The sequence below is a fragment of the Neodiprion fabricii genome, chromosome 3 (genome assembly GCF_021155785.1).
Source record: "Neodiprion fabricii isolate iyNeoFabr1 chromosome 3, iyNeoFabr1.1, whole genome shotgun sequence".
In the NCBI taxonomy this organism is placed as follows: domain Eukaryota; kingdom Metazoa; phylum Arthropoda; class Insecta; order Hymenoptera; family Diprionidae; genus Neodiprion; species Neodiprion fabricii.
In genome coordinates, this window is record NC_060241.1 from 24,205,018 (window position 1) to 24,226,807 (window position 21,790).

At 41.5% G+C, this 21,790-nt stretch overlaps 2 protein-coding genes across 7 annotated transcripts in view; one reads left to right on the forward strand and one right to left on the reverse strand.

Moving 5' to 3' along the window:
* The window catches only part of LOC124178064, a 133,968-nt gene that overhangs the window by 101,767 nt on the left and 10,411 nt on the right, over positions 1–21,790 (reverse strand). For 2 of the 4 annotated variants that reach the window (XM_046561163.1, XM_046561162.1), the window contains exon 1: positions 1,068–2,982. The exons of the other annotated variants lie outside the window; for them this stretch is intronic. In XM_046561163.1, the coding sequence (XP_046417119.1) occupies positions 1,068–1,140 (73 nt within the window). In that variant the 5' untranslated portion in view covers positions 1,141–2,982. Of the gene's footprint in view, positions 1–1,067; positions 2,983–21,790 lie in introns of those variants that run through there. 4 annotated transcript variants of the gene reach the window in all.
* LOC124178065 lies at positions 10,113–19,881 on the forward strand. Of its 3 annotated transcripts, none has more exons than XM_046561168.1 (3): positions 10,119–10,239; positions 14,816–14,986; positions 18,773–19,854. In XM_046561168.1, exons 1-3 carry the CDS (start codon positions 10,121–10,123, stop codon positions 18,897–18,899), a joined length of 417 nt encoding a protein of 138 aa, XP_046417124.1. In that variant the 5' UTR covers positions 10,119–10,120; the 3' UTR covers positions 18,900–19,854. The 3 variants fall into 3 exon arrangements, 1 of the variants encoding a protein (XP_046417124.1); XR_006869720.1 differs by lacking the exon at positions 10,119–10,239 and adding an exon at positions 13,620–14,622 and having other exon boundaries at positions 18,773–19,853; XR_006869719.1 differs by lacking the exon at positions 14,816–14,986 and having other exon boundaries at positions 10,113–10,239; positions 18,773–19,881.

The window sequence follows — 21,790 nt, forward strand, 5'->3', positions numbered from 1 at the left end:
CGGATCTTAGATCATTTCGACCTCGGTTTCGCTTTTAAGAAGAGTTTAACCTCCTACCGAGTAACATAAGTATCTTGTTAAAAAAATTTTGGATCGAGAGTAATGATCCTTATTTTGTAAAGACTGTATCTTTGAATGCAGTTCAAGTTTCGTAACACAAAGTGGAGTCAAGTTACTTGAACCTGCAGTCTTTCGTAGTACTACAATTATTATAATTACGAATATTTAGATCATTAAAAACTTGGCCTCTGATTATTGCCTCAGGTTAATTCAAGTCGAAGTAAAAGGTCCGATTGGTCGAGGTCGAACCGGATGGATTTGTAGTTGAATTTGAACATTTTTTTAGACCCAAAAATTAGTTTTTCGGAAGGGAGCTTTCTTGAGATGTGCGGGACATTAATTTTGTGAACATTTGAAAATAAATCTGGTTATAAAGTTATCTTGGTGCAGAAAATATTGGCATATATCTAAATTCGGTAATTACTTCTACAGCAAGCGAAAATCCTATCGTTAGATTTTATACAAACAAAGTCATTTTCCTCAACGTAAAAAACGTAAAAGCATTTGTCTAACAACAAAGATGTCTGAATTTTGATAGGTAAAATTTGAAAATGGTTAAAAAGAAAAAGGTGGCTGGTTGAAAATAATTGTATACATAATAAAATCTGTGCAGAATCTTCCCTATTACGCGATACAAGATTTTTGTTCGCTGCAGCCTCATCGATTGAACAAATGATGCTTCAACGTGAACATGAGCAGTAGGATGATCACGTATTCTGGACGATTGCAGATTGACGCGTGTGTCGATCGCTATACGCCAGTGTGGGAGTTACAGTTATAAGGTGTGTCGTGGGCGAGGAGAGAAATGTTTAAATTACTGCATTTCTTTCTTTTATTTTAAAGACGTCAGTGCACTGTATAGTAATGCAATTTTAAGCCGAGGCTAAATGCACCGTGGGCCGATTAAAGATTACGAGAAAAATAACGTGAAATAATAGTAGCTGCCAAGAAAGATCCACCACGGTAATTGACGGTGGTCATAGTGTCGTTATGGAAATCGGACTTACCCTTGACGACGTAATGATCCTTGGTATCCATGCCCGATATTTCAGTGGCGTCGATGATAATGTGAACATTCATTCTACCCTCACTAGAACAGTCACAATCCGTTTCCCGTTTCCCGATTCCCGTTTGTCGTACAATTGCACTATATCGTTAAAACGGTGGAATTGCCGCGGGTATTAAACCGTAAAAGCCACACCGCACCGCGAGACGGCGAACCACTTCACCACACAGTTACGTCTCGAAAGAAATCCCACCGAGAAACGATTTTATTTATTGCACGTTGAACCTAGTGTAATTTACCCGTGTTATATAATTTACACTTTATCACAGCTAATCACTTACGCACACAAAGCAAGAAGCATCAGCCGACGTCTGTTCGAGACGCGTTCTTGATTTATATATTTCTCCACCTAATCACACAACATCACCGACTCTCATCTCTCACCTTGTCCGCAGATACAAACACGTCAAAAACACAAACAATTCACTAGACTTTTCGAAAATTATTATCCTGTAGCACCAATTTACTTTCTTTACACCTCAAATATGTATACCTATACAATATATACATGTGTACATATATACGTATATACAAATTTCAAACGGTCACATTCGCACGACTAATTTAACACAAGAGTTGAACACCGTCGTCAGGATCGAAAAAATGGATTCCGACGAAAACCAAACGAAAAGGAAAGAAAGGAAAAAAAAAGAAAATTGCACCTTATCACGAGTAACTCAAAGTCACGCTGCGTCGGTCCGTTCGAGCCTCTTCTCGCGCCTCCCTCAGAGGCTGAAAACTGCAGCCTGATCGCGACGTTCAGCCGGTTCAAGTAGTCACGAGGGGTGCTCGACGAATACTGCGTTCATGTTGTCAAATATCATATTTATGCTTCGGTAGAGTGGCGAAGGTATAATATGTTATGGCCCGGCGTCTCACGCCTCGCGAGTAATCGTCGTTCTTCCGCCGTTGGCACTTGTCGTATCGCTTAGCGTAGCACTCGAATTGCCGGGGTGGTGGTGGGCAGCGACGCTCGCCGAGGCAAGAGGTGGGGGTGGGGGGGGTGGGGGTGGGGGGCGAACCCCCGTCGAGTACAGACAGGAGGTTTCCCGCGGATCACCGACACCGAGGCACCGCGCACTTCTCTCCGTACGTCTACCTTGACTACTTGCCGCTGTCTGATCACAGCCGATCTTTACTACTGCGAATCTTTCGCGCTGCGCGCTGCTCGCTGTTTGGCGGTTACGATTCTATCACAATATCAGCGTTTCCGAGACAGCTCTCTTCGATTATCAGAGACTACTTGTTCGTGTCACGTGGTTTGTACGGAAAGACGGGTGTCCGAATAATCGCAGGTATAATGTTAGATAGCGCAATTTTTCATAATTCTTTTCGACGCTCGACTCACTTCCGATGTTCATTCGTCTCTTTGTTATTTGAAAATTGGCTTCTCGTTTATTTACTCATGTATACTAGGATCTTTCGATTCACACCCATCGAATTTATGTTTCGATCGTTGATTTTTCTCCGTTTACCGATTGCGTTCGGTTCTCTCGATCGAACTCAACAGAGCTCTCTCGACCTTTTCGACCGTGGGTTGTATCGTTGGTAGGGGGAGTTGTTGATAAACTTAATCGTAATCGCACCGAAACGCGCGCGGGCGCGTTCCTCTCGCTCGCAGTTCGTTCGACGGATTGCACTCCTCCTGGGAATGCGGAGGGTCATCTCCGGCGCTGCCCCTTCCACCGTCGGTTTTCCTACTCGATGAGCAGCGACGCGACGCAGGAATCAAGGAAGCAGGCAGGCCCGAAGGGCGATCGGGGCGAAATCGGACCGCGATCGAGTCGGGCTCCGTTCGGCCCGAGCTCGACGTACGAAACGGGTACGAACCGACACCCGGGAACCTCGGGGAAACCGTCGTAGCAATCCACGACGCGGCGGCCGCCGATCTGAGCCCAACGGCAGGTGGGTCGAGGTTGTGCTCGTGGTACGAGAGGTGGCCCGAGATCGTGGTGGGGCGACACGCAGGTAAAAAGCTGCGCAGGTATCGTTCGACAGGCGGTTAGCTCCTCTGCATTCTCTGTATACGTGTGTGTTTGCATAGACGCCTCAAAGTTAGAAGACGTCTCTCCGTTCGTTATCGGATATATTTAGGTACATCGAGTAGGTATGAATACAATTCTGCCGACACCTGTACCTACACTTTTACTACCAAAATTTATTTATATTCTTTCTGGGCTCGTTCTATTAATTTTTATGTATATATTGTGATACGTTAAGATGTGTCGCGGTATTTATTCTCCCGATCGTTCGTAGACGATGAACGACGACAGCTTGTCAGCTTGCGCATGTTACGCCTACCTTAGGTATGTGTTCTGGCTAAGGGCCTGTTAAGAAAGGAACACTCTATCTGGTTGTGACCTTCTAGCGCTTCCTTCGACTTCGTCTCCTATACCATACAGGTACACGGTCGATCGATCTCGCGTTCCTGTTTGGTTTTTGTTTTCTTCCCCAAAGGTACAATTTCCGTCGACGAACCGTAGCTGGTGATTTTTTTCATGGTACCGTTTTTGCAATCTCTAATACATGACAGTTTATCCTTTTTTGATGCAGTGAAAGGATGAAGTGCGTAATATTTATATTCTCACAATTTAGGATATTGTAAGTCTTCCGTTATAAAATTTTTTGAAACCAAGAAATAGAGAATAAAAAAAAAAAAAAAGAAAATGGAAAGATGAATTACCCCAAATCGAGAGGTCGAGACATCTTCACGTTTTGAGGTCCGGAGAATCGCCCCTCATAATTTTCAGGTTGTGTGCGATCTGTGATAAATTCTTTGCCCGATGATATCCTGAGAACGGGTAAACGGATTTGTATTTTGATCTCATTCGACGGGGCTTTTCTTAGCTTATACTGCTTGAACCTTGGAGTTGATGGGTCCAGTAGTTTTCGTATCGTTTAAATAATTCCATGAAGAAAAACATATTCATTTGTTAAGGATTTATGAGCTCGAAACGCATCTAAGCGGAAAGTTTTTAGGCTCGCCAATGAAGGTCAACCACGTTAACTACTTACTTTGTGTCACGATCATTACATTTTTTCTTTTCCACTTTTGCAGTACCGTTGTTTCATGCAAGTGAACGCTGACATTTTCGTCTGCAGTTTAATAAATAACACCTACATTTTAGCAGATTCGTAAAGTTCACTCTTCAGTGAATTTCTACATAAAACTGCGGCCAAAAGAAAAAGCGGCGCATCGTCAAAATCAGCTGAATTTGCTGATAACGGTTGTAACGATTCACTTTTTCTAAATAAATGTGGTTCCAATAAAAATCGGACAGTCATCTTCATTCCCAAAACAATTGTAACGATGAATCTGTAAATCTTTTCTTTTCAATATTTTGACGTAATACAATTACAATGCATATTATAACGTATTATTGAATTGCGTACAGCTCATTTACTGATTACCCAGGTTTAAGTTTGCCAGAAAAAGAATGTCTTAAAAATAATGTCGATATCGTGTTTTAAGTCGATATAAACAAAACGAATTTTTTTTTTAAATTACCTCATTATGAGTGAACGTTAATAAAAATTTTATTACAGTAATCACTGTTACATGATGTAATCATTTATTTTATAAATACCGTGCATAAATGACGACTAGAATGCTCAATAAATTGACATTAGTGGTCAACTGTGTCTAAATCAATTAGAAAATGTTATCGACGTGCATACCACATTTCCAAAAATTTTTAATTATGATCAAAATAGGTATAATAAGAATATTTTATAATTAATTTTCATTCTATTGTGAGTTTGAAAATCAGATACGATTCAAATTAAGAATCTCATTAATTCCGGGTGCATAAATGGCCATCAAAAATAAAAGTTTCTTCACAGTCCTTGATACGTTTCATCGAAGTCATAACATCCAGAGAATAACAGACTGGTGCTATAATCGTCCAAATATGATAGACAAAACGCTCGACGCCTGTAGCAGGTAAATTTCCAAAGAGTATTGATTCCGGAATCGTCATTACTTGTCGTTCGCAGGGAATTGAAACCGCAACGCGTAAATTATTATCACGTCAGTGCTCGTTAATTTATAAACTGCACCAATGAACAGTACCGAATCAGCTGGAGTGAAAGAAATGGTGAAGAATCGGTCAACAAGTCGAGAATAACTCCGTTCTATTCAAATTCACAGTCATGGTCACGGCCACGATGCAAACGGTTACGTAAAGATCCGTCCTTTTGACGTGACCAACTTACATTTTTCCGCCTCAAAGCCCATGGTTATACTTTGCACGTGTCCTGGTAATTCTAATTTTCTGCAAAACACGTTCATACCACTTGCATTTATTTATTTATTTATTTTTTTTACCTTCAACACTGAAGGGAGTACTTTTTTGAATTGTATTTATTGTTTCTTCTTTTGTGAACAAAGAAAACGTGCAAACGCCTATAAAACCTAACTAGGATACTCGACAGTTCGAAGTCAGTGGAAGATTAACCTTGATGAGACAACAAATAACGTCACCTAGAAATCATTTTAAGCCTGTCAAGTTATATTTCCTCTAAATTCTAAAGGGACCAGCTCTATCATGAATAATTCAAATCAGATCGTGTCCGATAATCCAACCTAATTATTTCGTATCAAGTTTTTTCTTCTTTCACCTCAAGCTTACGATTAGAGCCCAGTTTTTTTTCCTCAACTTTGAGCGATACTTCCTCATGTCTATTTCGAGAAACTTATGCCAATAAATTATTATCGCCAAACAGTAGTTTTTGTACATACAGAACAGCTACACCGACACTTTCTAAGCATAGAGGTTCAACTATGATAACTTATATATTTTGAAGTCCTATTACCTGTTGGCATAAACTTGTGGAAAACCCAACTCCATGGGATTTGTTGGGAAGAATTGAATTTATGCAGCTCAACGTACGCGACAAAGTGTCACAATATAGTTACTAATATAATCGATGGGATTCCCCGTGTTTATTAATTAAATTAAAAGATATTTCACAATCTTGTTGATGAAATTCCTGTACCTCGCAAGTTAATTATTGCCTAATATTCTATGCCACTGTTGATTTCTATAATCGTTTCCCAAGAGAATCGACAATTGAAGATTTCCGTTGACCATAAAACATCCCCGAAAGCTACACAACCGTTTTGCTCGAGTCGGAACGAGCGCAGCAATTTTCGCATCAGAAATCTTTTTGATGATATACAGAGTCTGACTTTATTGCCCAGCCAATGTAGAATGTAGACGGTTGTATAATCTGTGAGTAAAGTAAGCGTAATGTTTTGCGAGATGAAGGGATGAGTGCAAAAAAAACTTTTCACTCTGGAAAAAAATCCTACGGAATTAGCCCGTTTGCCAGATATTTATATATATATTTTTTTGTTTTTATTGTGGTTGTGGCAATGATAGGTTAACAACTTGTTTGGTATTTGCGTTGCTCAATTTCGGCATAAGTCACTCAAATATCTCTATTATCTAGGCTTTTTCCGTACTCCAGGTATTTAAAGTTATGGCAAATACTTGAATATGGAATAATAATATGCTAATCAACTCGCACGACACGCATTGCTCTTATCTACAGGAGAATCTTCGTTTGCCCTTCAGAAGCGTTAGACACGCTGCACAGGTAGGTAACATACGTATATTAAACATCTGGAAAGACCTTCTCGCCTGATTTGACCTCTCCGCACCTGTAACCCCTGACCTTTGCTTTGCCGCAGGCAAAATATAGTTTTCGCGTCGATAAATGGGTGTGCCATTTCTCCACCACGAAAAGTTTCGTCGACCACTCGTCCAGATGACACACACACGCACAGTTTGCTTCGGTACATCTAAAAATAACCCCCGGCAGTAATCTCTTATCGTCGAATTAGACGACCCAATTTCATCAAATCTCCACATCCGGATACTGCAGGTTGTAATGAAATTTCAGAAACGGTTGGAGGAAGTTTCACAACTCAACTTTGAAATGATCAGTTCTGCGGTAGAATTCGATTGTGGCAGCAAGATTACACGACCCAAAAATATCAAGTTTATACAGTTCACCGCCAATTATTTCCCAACGATTTAAAAAATAAGTGTGTTGATCAACTTATTTTTCCTAGCTTTGTATTGGCTGTAGATGGGTTTACATGTTGCAACCGAATTCACTCTTATGTTAGGCATGAAGAAATCTACACACACACGTACAATCGCATCTCGCCTATATCAATATCTGTAACGTTTATACATTTTACGTCGAGGCTGGAAAACGTTTCTTTATTTTTTTTTTTTTTTTGTTTTTTTTTCCAAGAAATCTCAAGGTAGATCCCGGGATTGTAAATTATCCAAACCCACCGCGAGAGCAATTGCGAATTACGTAGTGTTGCAGTTGGCGTTACATGCCATCAGCATTGCGCAATTCATGTCAGGCGGGGCTAGTCAAAGACTCGATACGCATCTGCATTCAGTGCGACGCTGCAATCCGCTTCCTGCAACATTCCGAATAATCTAATCGAGGGCGAAATAAAGATCGAGGCATACGTAGCTTCATTAGTCTGTGCAACACGTCGCTAATCACGGAAATGCTTTTCAGTTCACCAAGGTACGAAGTGCTCGGATATAAAGAACATTCCGATGAAGCATTCTCTTGATATTTCGCGCTACACCAGCGACTTGACAAAAATTAGACAAAATTGGCAAAACTGATGCCTAAATACTTGAAAATTTTTCGACGTGCGGTGACTTTTTCTTTTTTTTTTCAACGACTTGATTTGATCATTGCTAAATAAAATTGCTTTGGTCCGGTTGCTGGCAGACGGTTGAAAACAAGTTGCAAAACGTTGCATGCAATTTGTGTCTCGCGGCATAAAAGTTGCGTTAAGTTTACCGTTCTATATATTTCTACAAGCGGTAAAAAGATTAGTTTTGTTTTATGACCAGCAACCTTATCTCTCGACTCTGGCGAAACCTTGGCTGTAATTCTACAAACGAATTGTCTGAGGTTCACGGACAACGAGGCCTGTTATACAAAACATGTACTAGACTCTTTACACTCGATTTTCATTTAGCGCGGAATATTTTCACTTGTCAATTGACATACACGGTGAAGTAACGGGGCGGGTTCGGCCCGTGGAATAATGACAAACTGATCATTACGCAGATCACAGAACGGTAAAGATTTACGGTCGAAAAGATTATTGTATACCAGTCGAGTGGAGCGAGTGAAACAAGTCAATATTCTTGGGGTAGGTTTGATTAATTGCTGATCGAAATTTTGAGTACCCTCGCAATAAACGATTGAAAAATATGAAAGGAACGAAGCATCAAGCTGCTGGTGAGACGTATCACCAGCATTATCAGTCTACGAACGCATCATTCTTTGTTACCAAAATGCAGAATAGTTAAACGAATTGTGACGTGAATCGAATCACGGTTTCGCAGACGATCTGCACGTCCAATTAACGTTAATTCTGACTTTCTAAAATAATTCTTCGTACAACACCGTATGCAAATATACAACCGACTGTATGTACGTCATGACGAACGAATGCAATGTGGAGACGTTACTTGAAATACGAAACGCTTCTCCGTGACGCCTTTGTAATACACACATTCTGGGACGCACGTATCGTTGTACAGCACGAGCAAGTACAATCCATACCTAATAGTAGAGTTTTACAAACACATTCGGTCAAGTCAATCGTGACGTGAAATAAATATTAGGATTCGCGAAGCGCGTTTTCACGCACATACGCACCATAGAGACAAAATTGTCCATTAGTCACGAATGTAATTGCAATACTCCATTGCTGCCCGCAGCTCGAACGATGAAATAATGTTATTTTGGAGGTGCGCTGATAACTCGCTGCATCATGTTCGAGAGCACCTTATTGTCAGGGGTAAACGGGATGTCTTTCAGAAACGGGGAAATGACGTAAGAAGAAAAGAGGCGTTCTTACAGCTTGTTTTCCCAAGTGCGAAATGGACGAATCTGCTCAGAAGCACACCGATCGAAATCGCAATTATGCTGCAATTGACACGCTCTCCGCTACAGCACGACGTATTACATACGCAGGTGGCTATTTGCCGATTGAAACAGTTCCTTTGGCAGGGAGTCGGCGAGCGGGTATTTTGAAGAAAAAAATACCTGTCGCCGCACAATGTCAGCGGTATATACAATATAGGTATGTACAGTTATCGCTGGAACTAAACTTAAAATTCGTGACCTTGCCTCCACGTTGTGTTACCTGCACACCCGTGTCTCTGTAAACACCAGCTAGGTACGACAATTTACTCGCATACCATGCGCAATTTACACGTAATATTGTGGCAGCGATCTTTGGACCGATAATAATCGAAGAACAATACTTGCAGAATAAATAATAAATCACATCGGCGCGGTGATATAACAACTTGATTAACTGAAACATTAAAATAAGGCATGCAACATTCCAATTAAGTCACGCTAGCGCATGATTCGTCAGACTCTTGCTTTCCTCGAGTCTCGTTGAAATTCAACAGTCTTATCTGATGAGCACTCAACGTTTCACATCGCATAACGTACAGTCGAAACTACGATATGCTGGATCATTATATTACCATATAAAATGTTCCAAGACGTATTTAAGTTTCAAACTAATCAGCTACGTTCTTCACGTCATGTATTTCGCGAATTTGCATCTTAAAGAAGTGAGCCTTGCAAATTCTATCGCGTGTCGCGCATGCAAATTTTCTGATCTAAAGTTTCTTAGTTGTAAAAATCATCAATAAAAATAAACAAATTTACGAATCAGCAGAGTTTCAGGTGAACGGGTAACTTTTCCTATGGTCGAGGGTTGATTGGATCCTTCGTGCTGAGTAGATCGGATGCGACTCGTTGTCAAACTAAGAATCTACAACGATCGTTAGGGATAGAATAAGAAAATGAAAAATTACCAGTCCGACAATGGCACACCATCAATCTTCGTCTCTATCATGAACGCGTAATAAACAGCCCACCGATAGACATGGGCATTCATTCCAAGTGCGCGCCACGGTTATGAGAATGCGGAGGAGCGACGATCCGGTGTTAAACGTCTTTGGCACTTGGTATGCGTATACAGTAAATTATATTTTGCTCAGTCGCACGGACGGAGACTCGTGGATGTGCATGTTCGTGTGAGTATAAAAATCCAGAGTCAACGCTCCTTCTGTCCCGAGGGTATCCTCTGCCCTATTTTGTTTATTACGTACGTACGAACTTTTACTCGTGGGCCAACTGACAGCGAGTTTTCTCACGCAATTTAAAAACGTCGGTCTTGGAATTGTTATCATTTAATCATCTCATAGCCTGATTGGCTTTAGGTTAATTAATTCTTTCGACTTTGGTTCACTTTGACTTCCTACTCGTGCACCGCTTGGCAAGATCTCGTGTTACAACTACATACCTAAGCTTTTGCTGTTGAAGGTGTTTTAAACTAATTCTTTGTTTCTTTCTCTCCACGTTTAGTAAAATATTTGGAGCAATATTGAGAGAATTTCTGCTAAGCAATATGATCTAACGACTGGTAAATATGGACGATTATAAGTGATGCGAATCGTGAGCAGAAAATATTCGCTTAGCGTAGTTACGTTAATGTCACTGTAAATTTGTTTCGTTTGCGGTTTCGGTGTCAGGATTATGTCAATTGCGATTCGGACTGATAATTTACTCCGTATACATGCAAAGATATGCGTAGAATCGCGACGTTTCAAATACACTTTGCAGAAATAGAATTTCACTTACCTTATGCCACGACCCTGCAGCCTACTGTAGCACCGTTCAACGTATTTGCTCCCGTAATTTGGTTCATGGCTTTATTGAATATCAGATGAATATGTCGTTTTCATTTATAATGCCGGGTACACGACGGAACATCTTACAGCCTCGTCACTCCACCAAATTGCTTCATCCATTTTTAGCGTGGGCCCACAATTCATTGCTCGAGTCTTCTCGATGTGTATGATTCACTCGTTATGCAATTGTCTTTGCTTGATTATAACCCCAGACCTTCTGCACGAAATTGATGATTCGCAATGACCCAAAATCAAACGTTCGAACCCATATAAGGTCTCGTGGTCAACGTGTACGTAATTTATGCTCGGACAAACGATAAATTTATTCATCATCGGGATGAAAATATTCGCGAATCCATGTATCAGATGCTACTCCCTTACTTCAGATGTTCTAACGGCTGTTCTCAAATGCGTGAAGCATAAGTTGCTGAAAATGTCACTGTTGTTTTTTTTTCATGTGTCCTACGTACAGAAGCTTTTATCATCTTTAACATCTAATTTGCATCTTCATGAAAGGATTGAAATTACATATTTGTTGTTTCTTAAATTGAAATTATGAGTGTGGCAAAAGGATTGATGCCAATTTTGCGATACCTCTAAAGTAAAACTTGATCGCAATTCTCGTTTTTATTCTGCACAGTTTGCATAAGCATCGCAAAAGAAATAATCACTGAATGCGCAAATCTGGGTTGAATAAATACGACAGTTGTATTTTTTGTGGAAAATCGAATGAGTTTGATTTCAAACATCATCCCGCATCTTCAAAAGTAGGTATAACGAGATTCATTTATTCCAATAGTGATATCACCCACAGCCGAATTGTTTACATGTCAGGGGCATTAACACCGGGCTTCTGATGAGCCTTAACAATCTCTCTATAACGATGCTGTCTGCGAATCAATTTTACACTCGGCACGGTTCCTAAATCTGAAGGCTAAATTTAATACCTACGGAATAGCGCTGCCATGCCGTCATTAAAATCAGGGTATTCCAAGGGCAAACATATAGGTTGCAAATATGTGAAAACCTGAAGGATATGTCTTTATTGATAAGTTTTGCGACATTGAGTGTGTTCGGCGGATATTTCGACATTCATTGTACGTGTAATGCGATAACGGACTGATCATCGCGAGTCATTTTCCAAGCGTGTAAAATAATGAAGTTGACTGCGTTTAAACTTGCGAGAATTGCACGTGCTGTTGATCCTGACAGAAAGTCGTTATACATATTCATCTATCGTATCATCAAATGGCAATGGGAAGCAGGCACGAGTGACGCGTAAGCCGGATCGGATCTTAAAAACCTGTTTCAATAGAAAACAAGATGGTTCGTTGATGATGAGAATTAGCCACTCATCCAGTCCGTATAAAATCCCACGCAGTTTCCGCTCGTCATTCAATTCCCATGGGGATCGGTGGATTCGTGTACACGAAACAAAAGCGTAATAAAGTAAGGTCCTCATCGTCTTGCGAATTCTATTATACACAGTGGCGGGTGATTTGGCCAAGGTCACTGGTCATTCCGTGACGAAGGAGAGTTCCGGGTGGGAGGAAAATGGTATGTCGTGCAAATGCTCGATCTCCCGTGTCTATAATGCGCATACAGCTCGGTATCACCGCGATCAACGCTGTTTACTGCATCGTAAAGTCAGAGCACAACGGGATTGCCGTTACAGAGTAGCAGAAGTTGCACAAGTACGCGTGTAGTTACGCTCACACCTTGACGTTTGAGAATAATTAATCAATTTCACGGAAGATGAAGATAAATTTCTGATACGATGCGTACTTTTATCACTGTCTGCGTCCCCGGTTCGCGTCTCTTGCTAGTGGTAAACGATTTTTGCACCGGCTAGCCTGGACAGCTTCAATATGTCCTCGGCGCGATTCTTCACGGTCCAAAAAATTTCAAAATGATAATGAGGAATCATCTTTTTTACCGCAGCAAGGTAGCAAGCCAAACAATAAATTGTCCAAATCTGGTGGAGACGATCCTATCCTACATTCAGCCGAATAGATAAGAGAGTCAGACTGGAGAACTGCTTCAGAGTCATGGTGAACTTACCACATCGGCAGAAATTATCAGGTGGAGAGAAATCGCAATACGCCTGCATCGGTGGTTAGCTTGATTAGCATTTGTTCGATTGTGACATAGAATCTTTCTTTGATCACGCTGCATAACTGCAGAGGCTTACTTGCACTTGCTTACGTCATCAAACACTAGATTATGTATTTTTACACGTGCTAATACGTGCCACACGGTGAAATAGACTGACAACGAGTCCGCGTGTATGTGCAAAACCGATGGCATGTGACAGCGTGGTAGTAGAAGCGGTGCAAACTCGACCTCCACCTTGTAGGTACACATATACTTACCGAATGCGTCGGGCTTGACGGAACGCAAAGTAGCGGAGTCGAATGGATCGACAGTCTAATGAATTGTCGTAACTGACTTCTACTTCCGATAAAGCGTAACAGCTAATTCACGCGTATAGATCATGCATAATGAGTAGACACATGCACCATAGGGTTGCGCTGAAGTGTTAAAAACTGATTAAAACCAGTGGCGATTCAGCCGCAGCGAATGCGATATTAATTCATGTCACCGGATACGGAAGTTCTTGGACTAAGTACGAAGCGTTTTTTTTTTTTTTTTAATATAGTCTAATTGTTTTTCATCTTTTTTCATTCGTCAAGTCCTGAACTGCTCATTATTTAATTCGCCACACCTCATTCCGTTAATGATTTTTAATATAGCGAACATTGCGCGATACGTAAGTACTTAAACAAAACACGGCGTGTTTGGTCTGTTGCTGGTCAAATACAACAAGTCAAGTTGACTTGCGGTACTGTCTCCTGAACTCATTAACAATCATTCAATACCGCTAAAGGCAGCTTCGTTATTGCTTGAAATGGGGCATTTCTCAAACCGCTCGTCAGTCGGGAACTTGTTAGTTTCTTAATTCACTGGCAATCTTTCACTGAAAATAGTTAAAACAGATGAAACCGGAGGACGTTATTCACATTAGCTCATCTAAACGTTCAGCTTTTGTTTCGATTAGGCTCAGGAACTTGCGGAACTTTGTTGGGGAAGAATTTTCCGCTTGGTTTCAGTCACGGAATCTGATTACATAGCCACATCAACTATCAATTTAGCGAAATCCTGATACAACTGGGTATTTTGGGCCGACGTGGAGACTCGAGTAGCGATTTATATCTGCAATATAAGCACTAGGTGTATAGGTATCGGATAATAGCTATTGTGGGAAACGCCAAGGACATTTCGGAGCTGCCACTCGCCGATCGAAGCGCGGAACATACAGCGTGTTAACTCAGGCGTAAAAGTAATTTAGATGCTGCTCCAAGAAGCCGTGCACACGCGTACACATTCGACTGCACGTGATTGTGTACGTGCAGATTTTTCGGCTCGGATGAAATTATTTACGCGATGCAGGTATGTGTAGAGAAGAGGCTCGTTACGTAATTTCACGAGCAAATAACTAGACGGACGAGGTATCGTTAGCCGTTTACTGGAAATACAGTCGATGTAAGTGAAACTTGAGATAATCCTGACATTATCAAGTGATTTACGGCAGTCGAAGCAGCCAAACCTCCGCGCAAGTTTCTCCACGTTGAAATATGCGGCAATGCGTGTGTTCCAGTGTGTTTTTTTAATTACGCGCAACACCGTCAGGGAGTGGGACGTAATTGATATGCAAAATACTCGCAAGTAAGTATCAGAGAAATGTTTATCTCATATTCTTTCATCGCATTCCAACATCAGGACAGTGCGTTAGAATCCACGGTCGTTATAAATTTACCTACATCATCGTACTTGAATAATCAATTTGCTCCCAGGAATTAATAAAAAGTCAATTTTTACATTCTGGAATGTGCGGCTAACGCGTCACGATGATTTGCAGACTGCGTCAAATCGATCGGAAACACTCAGACCTCGCTGCACGTCAACACGTAATATGCATCACTCGTGCTTGGAAGAGGCTCAACCCAATAAGCGTCACAGTTGCTTCTAAGGGAATGACAGAAAGGGACAGAAAGTACACACGATTCGTATGCAAGTCGCGTGACTCGAGGTACGTTTTCCATTAGAGAATCCCGAAGGTGTACGCACACAAACACTCGACGCCGCGTCGTAGGATCATTCGCGATCAGTCGAGGTTGGCAATTGGCAGTTTGAACGTGAAGCATCTTATCGGTATAAGTGTAGGTACATACGTATATACGGATAGCGTGTCAGGGCCGGTTCTTAACTTTTGCTCACGTGTTTACGATGGACCCGTTCCAAGCCCTCCATCTTGATTGCCGTGTATCGCAAACGTATCGCATTCGAGTAAATGGCTGCTTCTTATTTTTCCCTCTCATCACTTCTCCCTTTTCTTCATTCCTGGTTGCACCGAGCTATTATTCCACTTACCAACTGTATATAATTACGCTCTTAACGCGGCGCAATTAACTGTTGCAGTGCACGAGCTGCTCACCCGCCTGGCCAATGAATGCATTAAAGGTATACGGTTAGATGAGAAATTCTCGTAATAATTCCTGCACGCGTGTACCCGAGCGGCAGAAGTTTTCGATCCGTGAAGCACGGGTATTAGATGTGCTATTGTAGTAACACGCGCCTGAAACTACCTATCAAGTACAAGGTCAGTGTCGTTTCTTACGGCTATTTCTTTTCGTTCACGCGTGTACCGCAGTTGGACAAAAGGATAAGAGCTGGTTAATCTGGGGAAAGTAAGAGCTCCGATCGAGTCTCGCCAGTGGCTGATCTCCGATTTCTCGCAACCACCGTGTCGAATCAGTTCCGTTCCGTGATTTGCAATTCTATCAGAGACCCGAGCACGAGGCTCGCTCAAAAACTATACGCGACAACCAACGATATGGGTTTATCAACGAACCACTTTGACGCACACCGTCCCTGCATCAGCGTGATTGTCTCGATTGGATTCAATGGACAACGGTGCGCCGTCGGTTAAATCGTAGCCCTCGTCAACCTTCCACCGAGGCGACCCGACCTCGACGATAACCCGGCACGGAACAGCCACGTTTTTAATATTTCAATCTAATTATCCCTCCGTTTGTCTTCCTCGTTTCTCGGTGCGTTGGCAGAGTATTCCGATGCCATTAACCCCGGTGCACATTGTGGGCGGCGCGTTAAATGAATACTACAAAATTCGGGACAAGTTAATGTTCGCCGAGAATTCATCGGCATGGAAAATTCAGCACGCTGCGTTCTATTGACCAAACTTTTCGGCCTTGCACTGAGCGGCGTGTTTCTTCTTCCCTTTGTTTCACCCGGTATATTAATGCCAGTTCAACATTTATGAAGCAAATCATACGGTGCAATTGTGCTGTCTGGTTGAGGGAGCCTTATGGCTACGTGAAGGTTATCAACGTTTGATTGTCTGATTGTGGACATGTCCGTCTCTTCTCTTTGTAGCGTATAGCTCACCTTCGGCGACCGCCGGAAGTGCCGGAGGAACGAGGCGAGGCACTCTGAAATGATATCTTTTCAAGCGTCCTGATTATATCTCCGGGCTTCGGGAACAAATTGCTCGAACAACTTCGAGTCACAACTTCGACAAGACCTCGGTCACGTGAAAAGAATTAACACCTGAACGTTCGCGCAAACGATAACCGTATCAAATTCGGCACGGTTCAAGAAGAATGATTCAAGTACGTCTTCGCGAGGAGACTCTTTCGTCCAACTGACTACAAAGAGGAAAATGTATCCCATTTGCGGAATATGCGGTCTGTTTTGTTTGATAACTTTGGAAATTCCGTGCATATGTAAATTCGTATCTTTGTACATTCAGGTGCAGTATAACGTTTGAATACGTTATTCGCACGTGGAGAGTCCCCGATGCTGTATTTCACAACGCTGACTGCAGACGCAATTAGTCTTACATAACAAACCCATTGTAACTCGTCATAATCTCAAGGTTCGCTAATTAACATTGACCCTCAAACGATCCGCTGAGAATCTTTGTTGCGTCATCAATTTATTAGATCAAGTCACAGTGGAATCGTGCCGTAATCCTAGTCAGCCTTTCACTTCTTCCGTTGTTGGCTTTCGAGTGTTCTAGAAACAATCTTCAACTTTCATCTTGAAGTGCCTTTGTACAGAGCCGTGTGGAACATGCAGGGCTTCGACCACTCACAATTCCAAATTAACAAAATACCGAGTGACGATGGCTGGATTTCATCTGTTCTCGGACTCGATGGACAAGCGTAGCTAGCTCGTATGATTCGTTCTGACTATTCGTACGCTCACGAGCACCAATCGCCTAGTTTATAGTTATTCTTGTATCACCCGGAAACGTTTCTTGCTACGTCTTCTTACATCATTCAAGAAAACACTGCATTAGACCACTTACTGTCAATAAAACGCAAAATTTTGTAACACACGTGAATTGTGCTAACTGGGTCGACACTAACGATGCTAAAGGCAGGGGACTCGTGCTAGAACCATGCTAATACAACGGCCCGAAAAAGGATCACATATTATCACTGTCAAAATCTGTTTATTCCAACTTTTATCGTATCTGTAACCACGCTATGACATACGTGTCTACTTTTGCCTATACAACTGCTGCCTGTGGTGAAAATATATTTCCGTCGGGTACATAGAACGCAGCTACTGGAGCATCTAAACAGAAATGTCAAGAGCTGACATTTTGGAGTCCGTCAGGTGTTATGTGCAACTTTATTTCCTTATGTACACTGTACCGGTACGCCTTTGCCGTGTGATTCTCACCACTGCGACGCGCTAAATCGAAGATCGAGAATTGGAATTATGGAAGGTATTACGCAGGAGTGTCATCGGTATAGTTCTGATAATACTCATCGAACTACATCATTATACAGCTCCCTGGTGCTGTGTTTTGATCAATTAACGATTCTCAAAACTGGATAGAACATGAGTTACCGCTCGAGGAATCTCGTCAACAAGTGGTTAGTGCTGTTACGTCTTGTGTTTACAGATGTAACACGCGTGTAGGATCCGGGTAAATGGCTCGATGTGAATAGGGTCACGTAAATGGCTACAGCCTTGTGATAAAATACGGCCGTGATAAAGGCCGTCGGTCAACAGCGGTCAACAAAACCTGAGATTGGGCCTGTTGTTCAAACGAACGTCGGAGTTTGCAGTCGACGATAATAAAATAACTTACGACAGGAGTGCACATCTTTCTCCAAAATAAAATGAAATTCAACGATCGATATCCCTCCACACGATTCAAGATTCATAATTCAACAACTCACGACTGAAAAAGTGTGCAGGTACCTTTAAACACAGTTTAGGAGCTTCTCGGTTGTTCGAAACACAATAATCGTCTCAATTTCAAGGTGTGTAAACGGTTCCCTATTTCAATGTTCTTTGAAAATCGGAAGAAAATATATTACGCTTATTATTTATAGAAACTTTGAGAATACTGCCGAAAACAATTACTCGGCTTCTAGCCGCATTTGATATGTTCTGTCACCGATTAGGACAGAACCTTAGGCTATGGTTATTGAAGTGATTAGCCATGACTAAAAATTACGACATCTGACGATTGATCGATCTCGAGTGGAAAAATACGTGTCAAGTTTAACAAACGGGAAAAATATATTGCACGATTATTTTCTGAAAAGCAAATTACTCCCGATCAGTAGTGGTTCATTTTCTAGTTTACGGTTTTTCGAATGTCAACTGTCAGGCTGGCTAGTCTCTTCGTGGGTCTACGTTAAGATTTTCATCCGCCCAGTTATTTCAAACTAAGCATGATTTTGACATCGAATTATATGTTTCATATTGGAATATCATTGCTAACACAATTTTTCACCTAAATTTTCTCTTTTCACGCAAAATGTGTTTTCAGAAAACAAGTTCTTCAGCTTGTCCGAGTCTCCGTCTTTCCCAATGCTGATCCACTCAACGAAGGGATATCTCCGTCTGCTGCCAGGATTACTAATTCATGGTCTTCCCGAAGCACCATAGATTTTTAAAATTACAAGGATAGCAAGTGGCAGCGATCGGGTCAGGGCGTAACGATCCTCCCAAAAAGGTGGAGAAGCATTGAACAGAAATAGAATAATCGATGGCTCCTGAGAAATGGTGTTACCGCTGCGTCAAATATGGAAGTACACGAGGACACATTTTGCATGAAATTTTCTGCAGACGCTCCACGGTTAAGGAGTTATTTCGGTCATTTGTTGAATCCCTCTGTGCGTGCCGCCCAATGCTCCCACTTTAATTAAGTCTCCTGTGGTTCCTGCGGCTGGCCTGGCATTGAGACGGGAAGAACAAGGCTACGAATCTCTGCCCTCGCATCTGTACTAAGAATCAAGATTCGATCCGTTTTTCCTCACGACCAGCATACCGCTCGACAACCTCAGTCAATCCGAAATGTGTCACCTCATTTCGCACGAGAACGTCATAATATATTATAACAAATGTTATAAAAATACACGGTCTCGCTGGGAATAAATTCCGTCAATTACGAGTGAAAATAAATAATCCCAACATATGAGTAACATAGAAAACTTTTTACTTCGTACCGAAAATAAACCAGGGCGTCCAGCATTACTCGAAGTCTTGAGAGTTCCAGAAACATGTACGGCAAAGCTTCGCGTGAAAATTTGATGTTCTACTCAGGCCATGAAAAGTTTTTAAATGATTTTGTAATAATTTTTCACCCTTTTACGTACCTACGCATTAAAGGAAGCAAGTATAACTTCTAATTCCAATTACTTAAAACTTGTGAAGAAGAATGATGTAGAATAAAAATCATATTTCGTTCAACAGTATTACTTTAATCATCAAGTATCTATAACTCGGTACCGAAGTCAAGGAAGCTGTGCGATAAAAAAGATTAAAAAAACGTGTTTCTATCAGTATGGTATAGTAAAAATTAGTATAGTATAAAAAAAAGTAATGTAGAGCTTGTAAAATAAATATATAAAAAAAATCTTGTTGTTATAATATAAATAGCCCTGACAACAAACTTCTTCCTAGTATAATCTACGGGGACATCTGCGGAAATTGTACAGCAAGAGAACAATGGATTTAATACCAGGCGTATCAAGGTTATTTATGCACTATGCCGTAGTTCTGATTGTGCACTGCACAGTGTTATAATCGAATAAAAATTTTCTAATTGGTTGTAGTACATACCCTTGATACTTTTCACATTACGGCAAAGTGCAGAATCAAAGATTCTCTTCTTATCTGCACATTGTCACTTCCTTTGATACGAAAACAATACAATGAGTCCGTTTTAAATACTCGATTCGCGCACTCGTCGCGACTAGCATGTAACGTCACGTCTTCGCGGTTTCGAACGAGTGTCCGTTTGATTGTTTAATGAATTTATCGCGGCAAACCAATCAGTTATGTGCGGCGACTGGTATTATGGCTGAGATATCCTCGACGCATTGTTACAACAAAGCGGAAGTGTTCTACTAACTAACAGGTAGTCGGTGATCCAGTCTGCATACCTTAACGCAAGCTACTTCCTGCAAAATATAGCCAACACCGTCTGTTTATCACGTGCAATTACTACTCCGGTTTTGCAGTGAATTTGTAACGCGCGCATCCCGTCGCTGAAATTCCATTCAAGCGATAAGCCATTGTTTCATTACGCAACTAGTTCGCGTTACAGAGATCGTCATTGTTACCAATTATTTCTAATCCAAGAATAGCCGTACAACACAACTTGCGCTTCGGTCGCACTGGTATAATATCTTACATCGATTGCAAAATAGATATACATCGATCATAATACTACACACATTCCGAGCTATGATTTCAGTCTCGAATGTTTCTGCTGAAAGCTCTTTATTGCGTTCTGCAGCTGACAGCGGTTTTCTATCATCATAGTTTAGAAAGTCTCCACCTGCAGCGGAGACGCGACAATAGCCTCACTTGCAGTTAGGCAGTGCGAAAAAATTCAAGATTACTCACGACTGTAGAGTTTGTTCAATCCTCAGCTTTCCCTGTACTGAAATATATTGCATCGGTATAACTCGGATCGGTTTAGTTTTCTCCTTTCGTTTAATGATTGGCAGACAATATAGATTCCATTCTCACATTCCGTCGAAATGCGGCGTCAAGTGAGTTGACAACCGTTCCGAATTTCATTTTTCACAATTGTCAGTCAACTCAATGCGCAGAAGAAACATCTCGCGCTGCATAGCTGCATCATTAGGCTTGCAGACTGATCTCATTTGGTACCAAGATCCACACAACATTAACACGTGACGATGCGATTGCGCAAGAAAACATCTTGTCGCGGTTTGACATGAGTCATCCTAATGTTTTCCCGCCCAGCCTTCGAACACCTGTAATTTACTTAGTAAAGTAACCGGGAAAGACTAATACGCCGTAAGTGCTCGTAAATGACACGAGAAAGTCGTGTGGTGGTTACCATGAACGGAACAGTCCGTAATATGCCGGCAAGTAAACGGGAGACTCAAGGTTTGAAACCTAAAGAGTTTAACCGGAAGTGAAGAGATAAAAATTGCGCGAATCCGCTCGGAGGATTCTACAGACGATGACTACCGACAGTTTCCAACTCTCGAAGCAGACCGGGCACGTGATTGGATAATATTCTTGGCAAGAGATGATTCGGCCAAAGTGGTAGGTGTGTTAATAAAATTGTGGAAGGAAGCGGCGTTTATTGCCATTTGAAGTATAACTGTGCACGGTGTGTGGCGTGTGGGGCGCGAGTTTGATTAAACAGCTTCGCGCAGGGTCGAACATAGTTCTCCAGGGTCAATTCAGTTGAATTCACTTAACCAATACACGTACGTCGTATCTTATTCGTGTGGTATCAATCTTTGTTTTCGAATGAAATTATATCCCGTAGGTACACTCGGCGAGTTTTATTCCGCCTGTC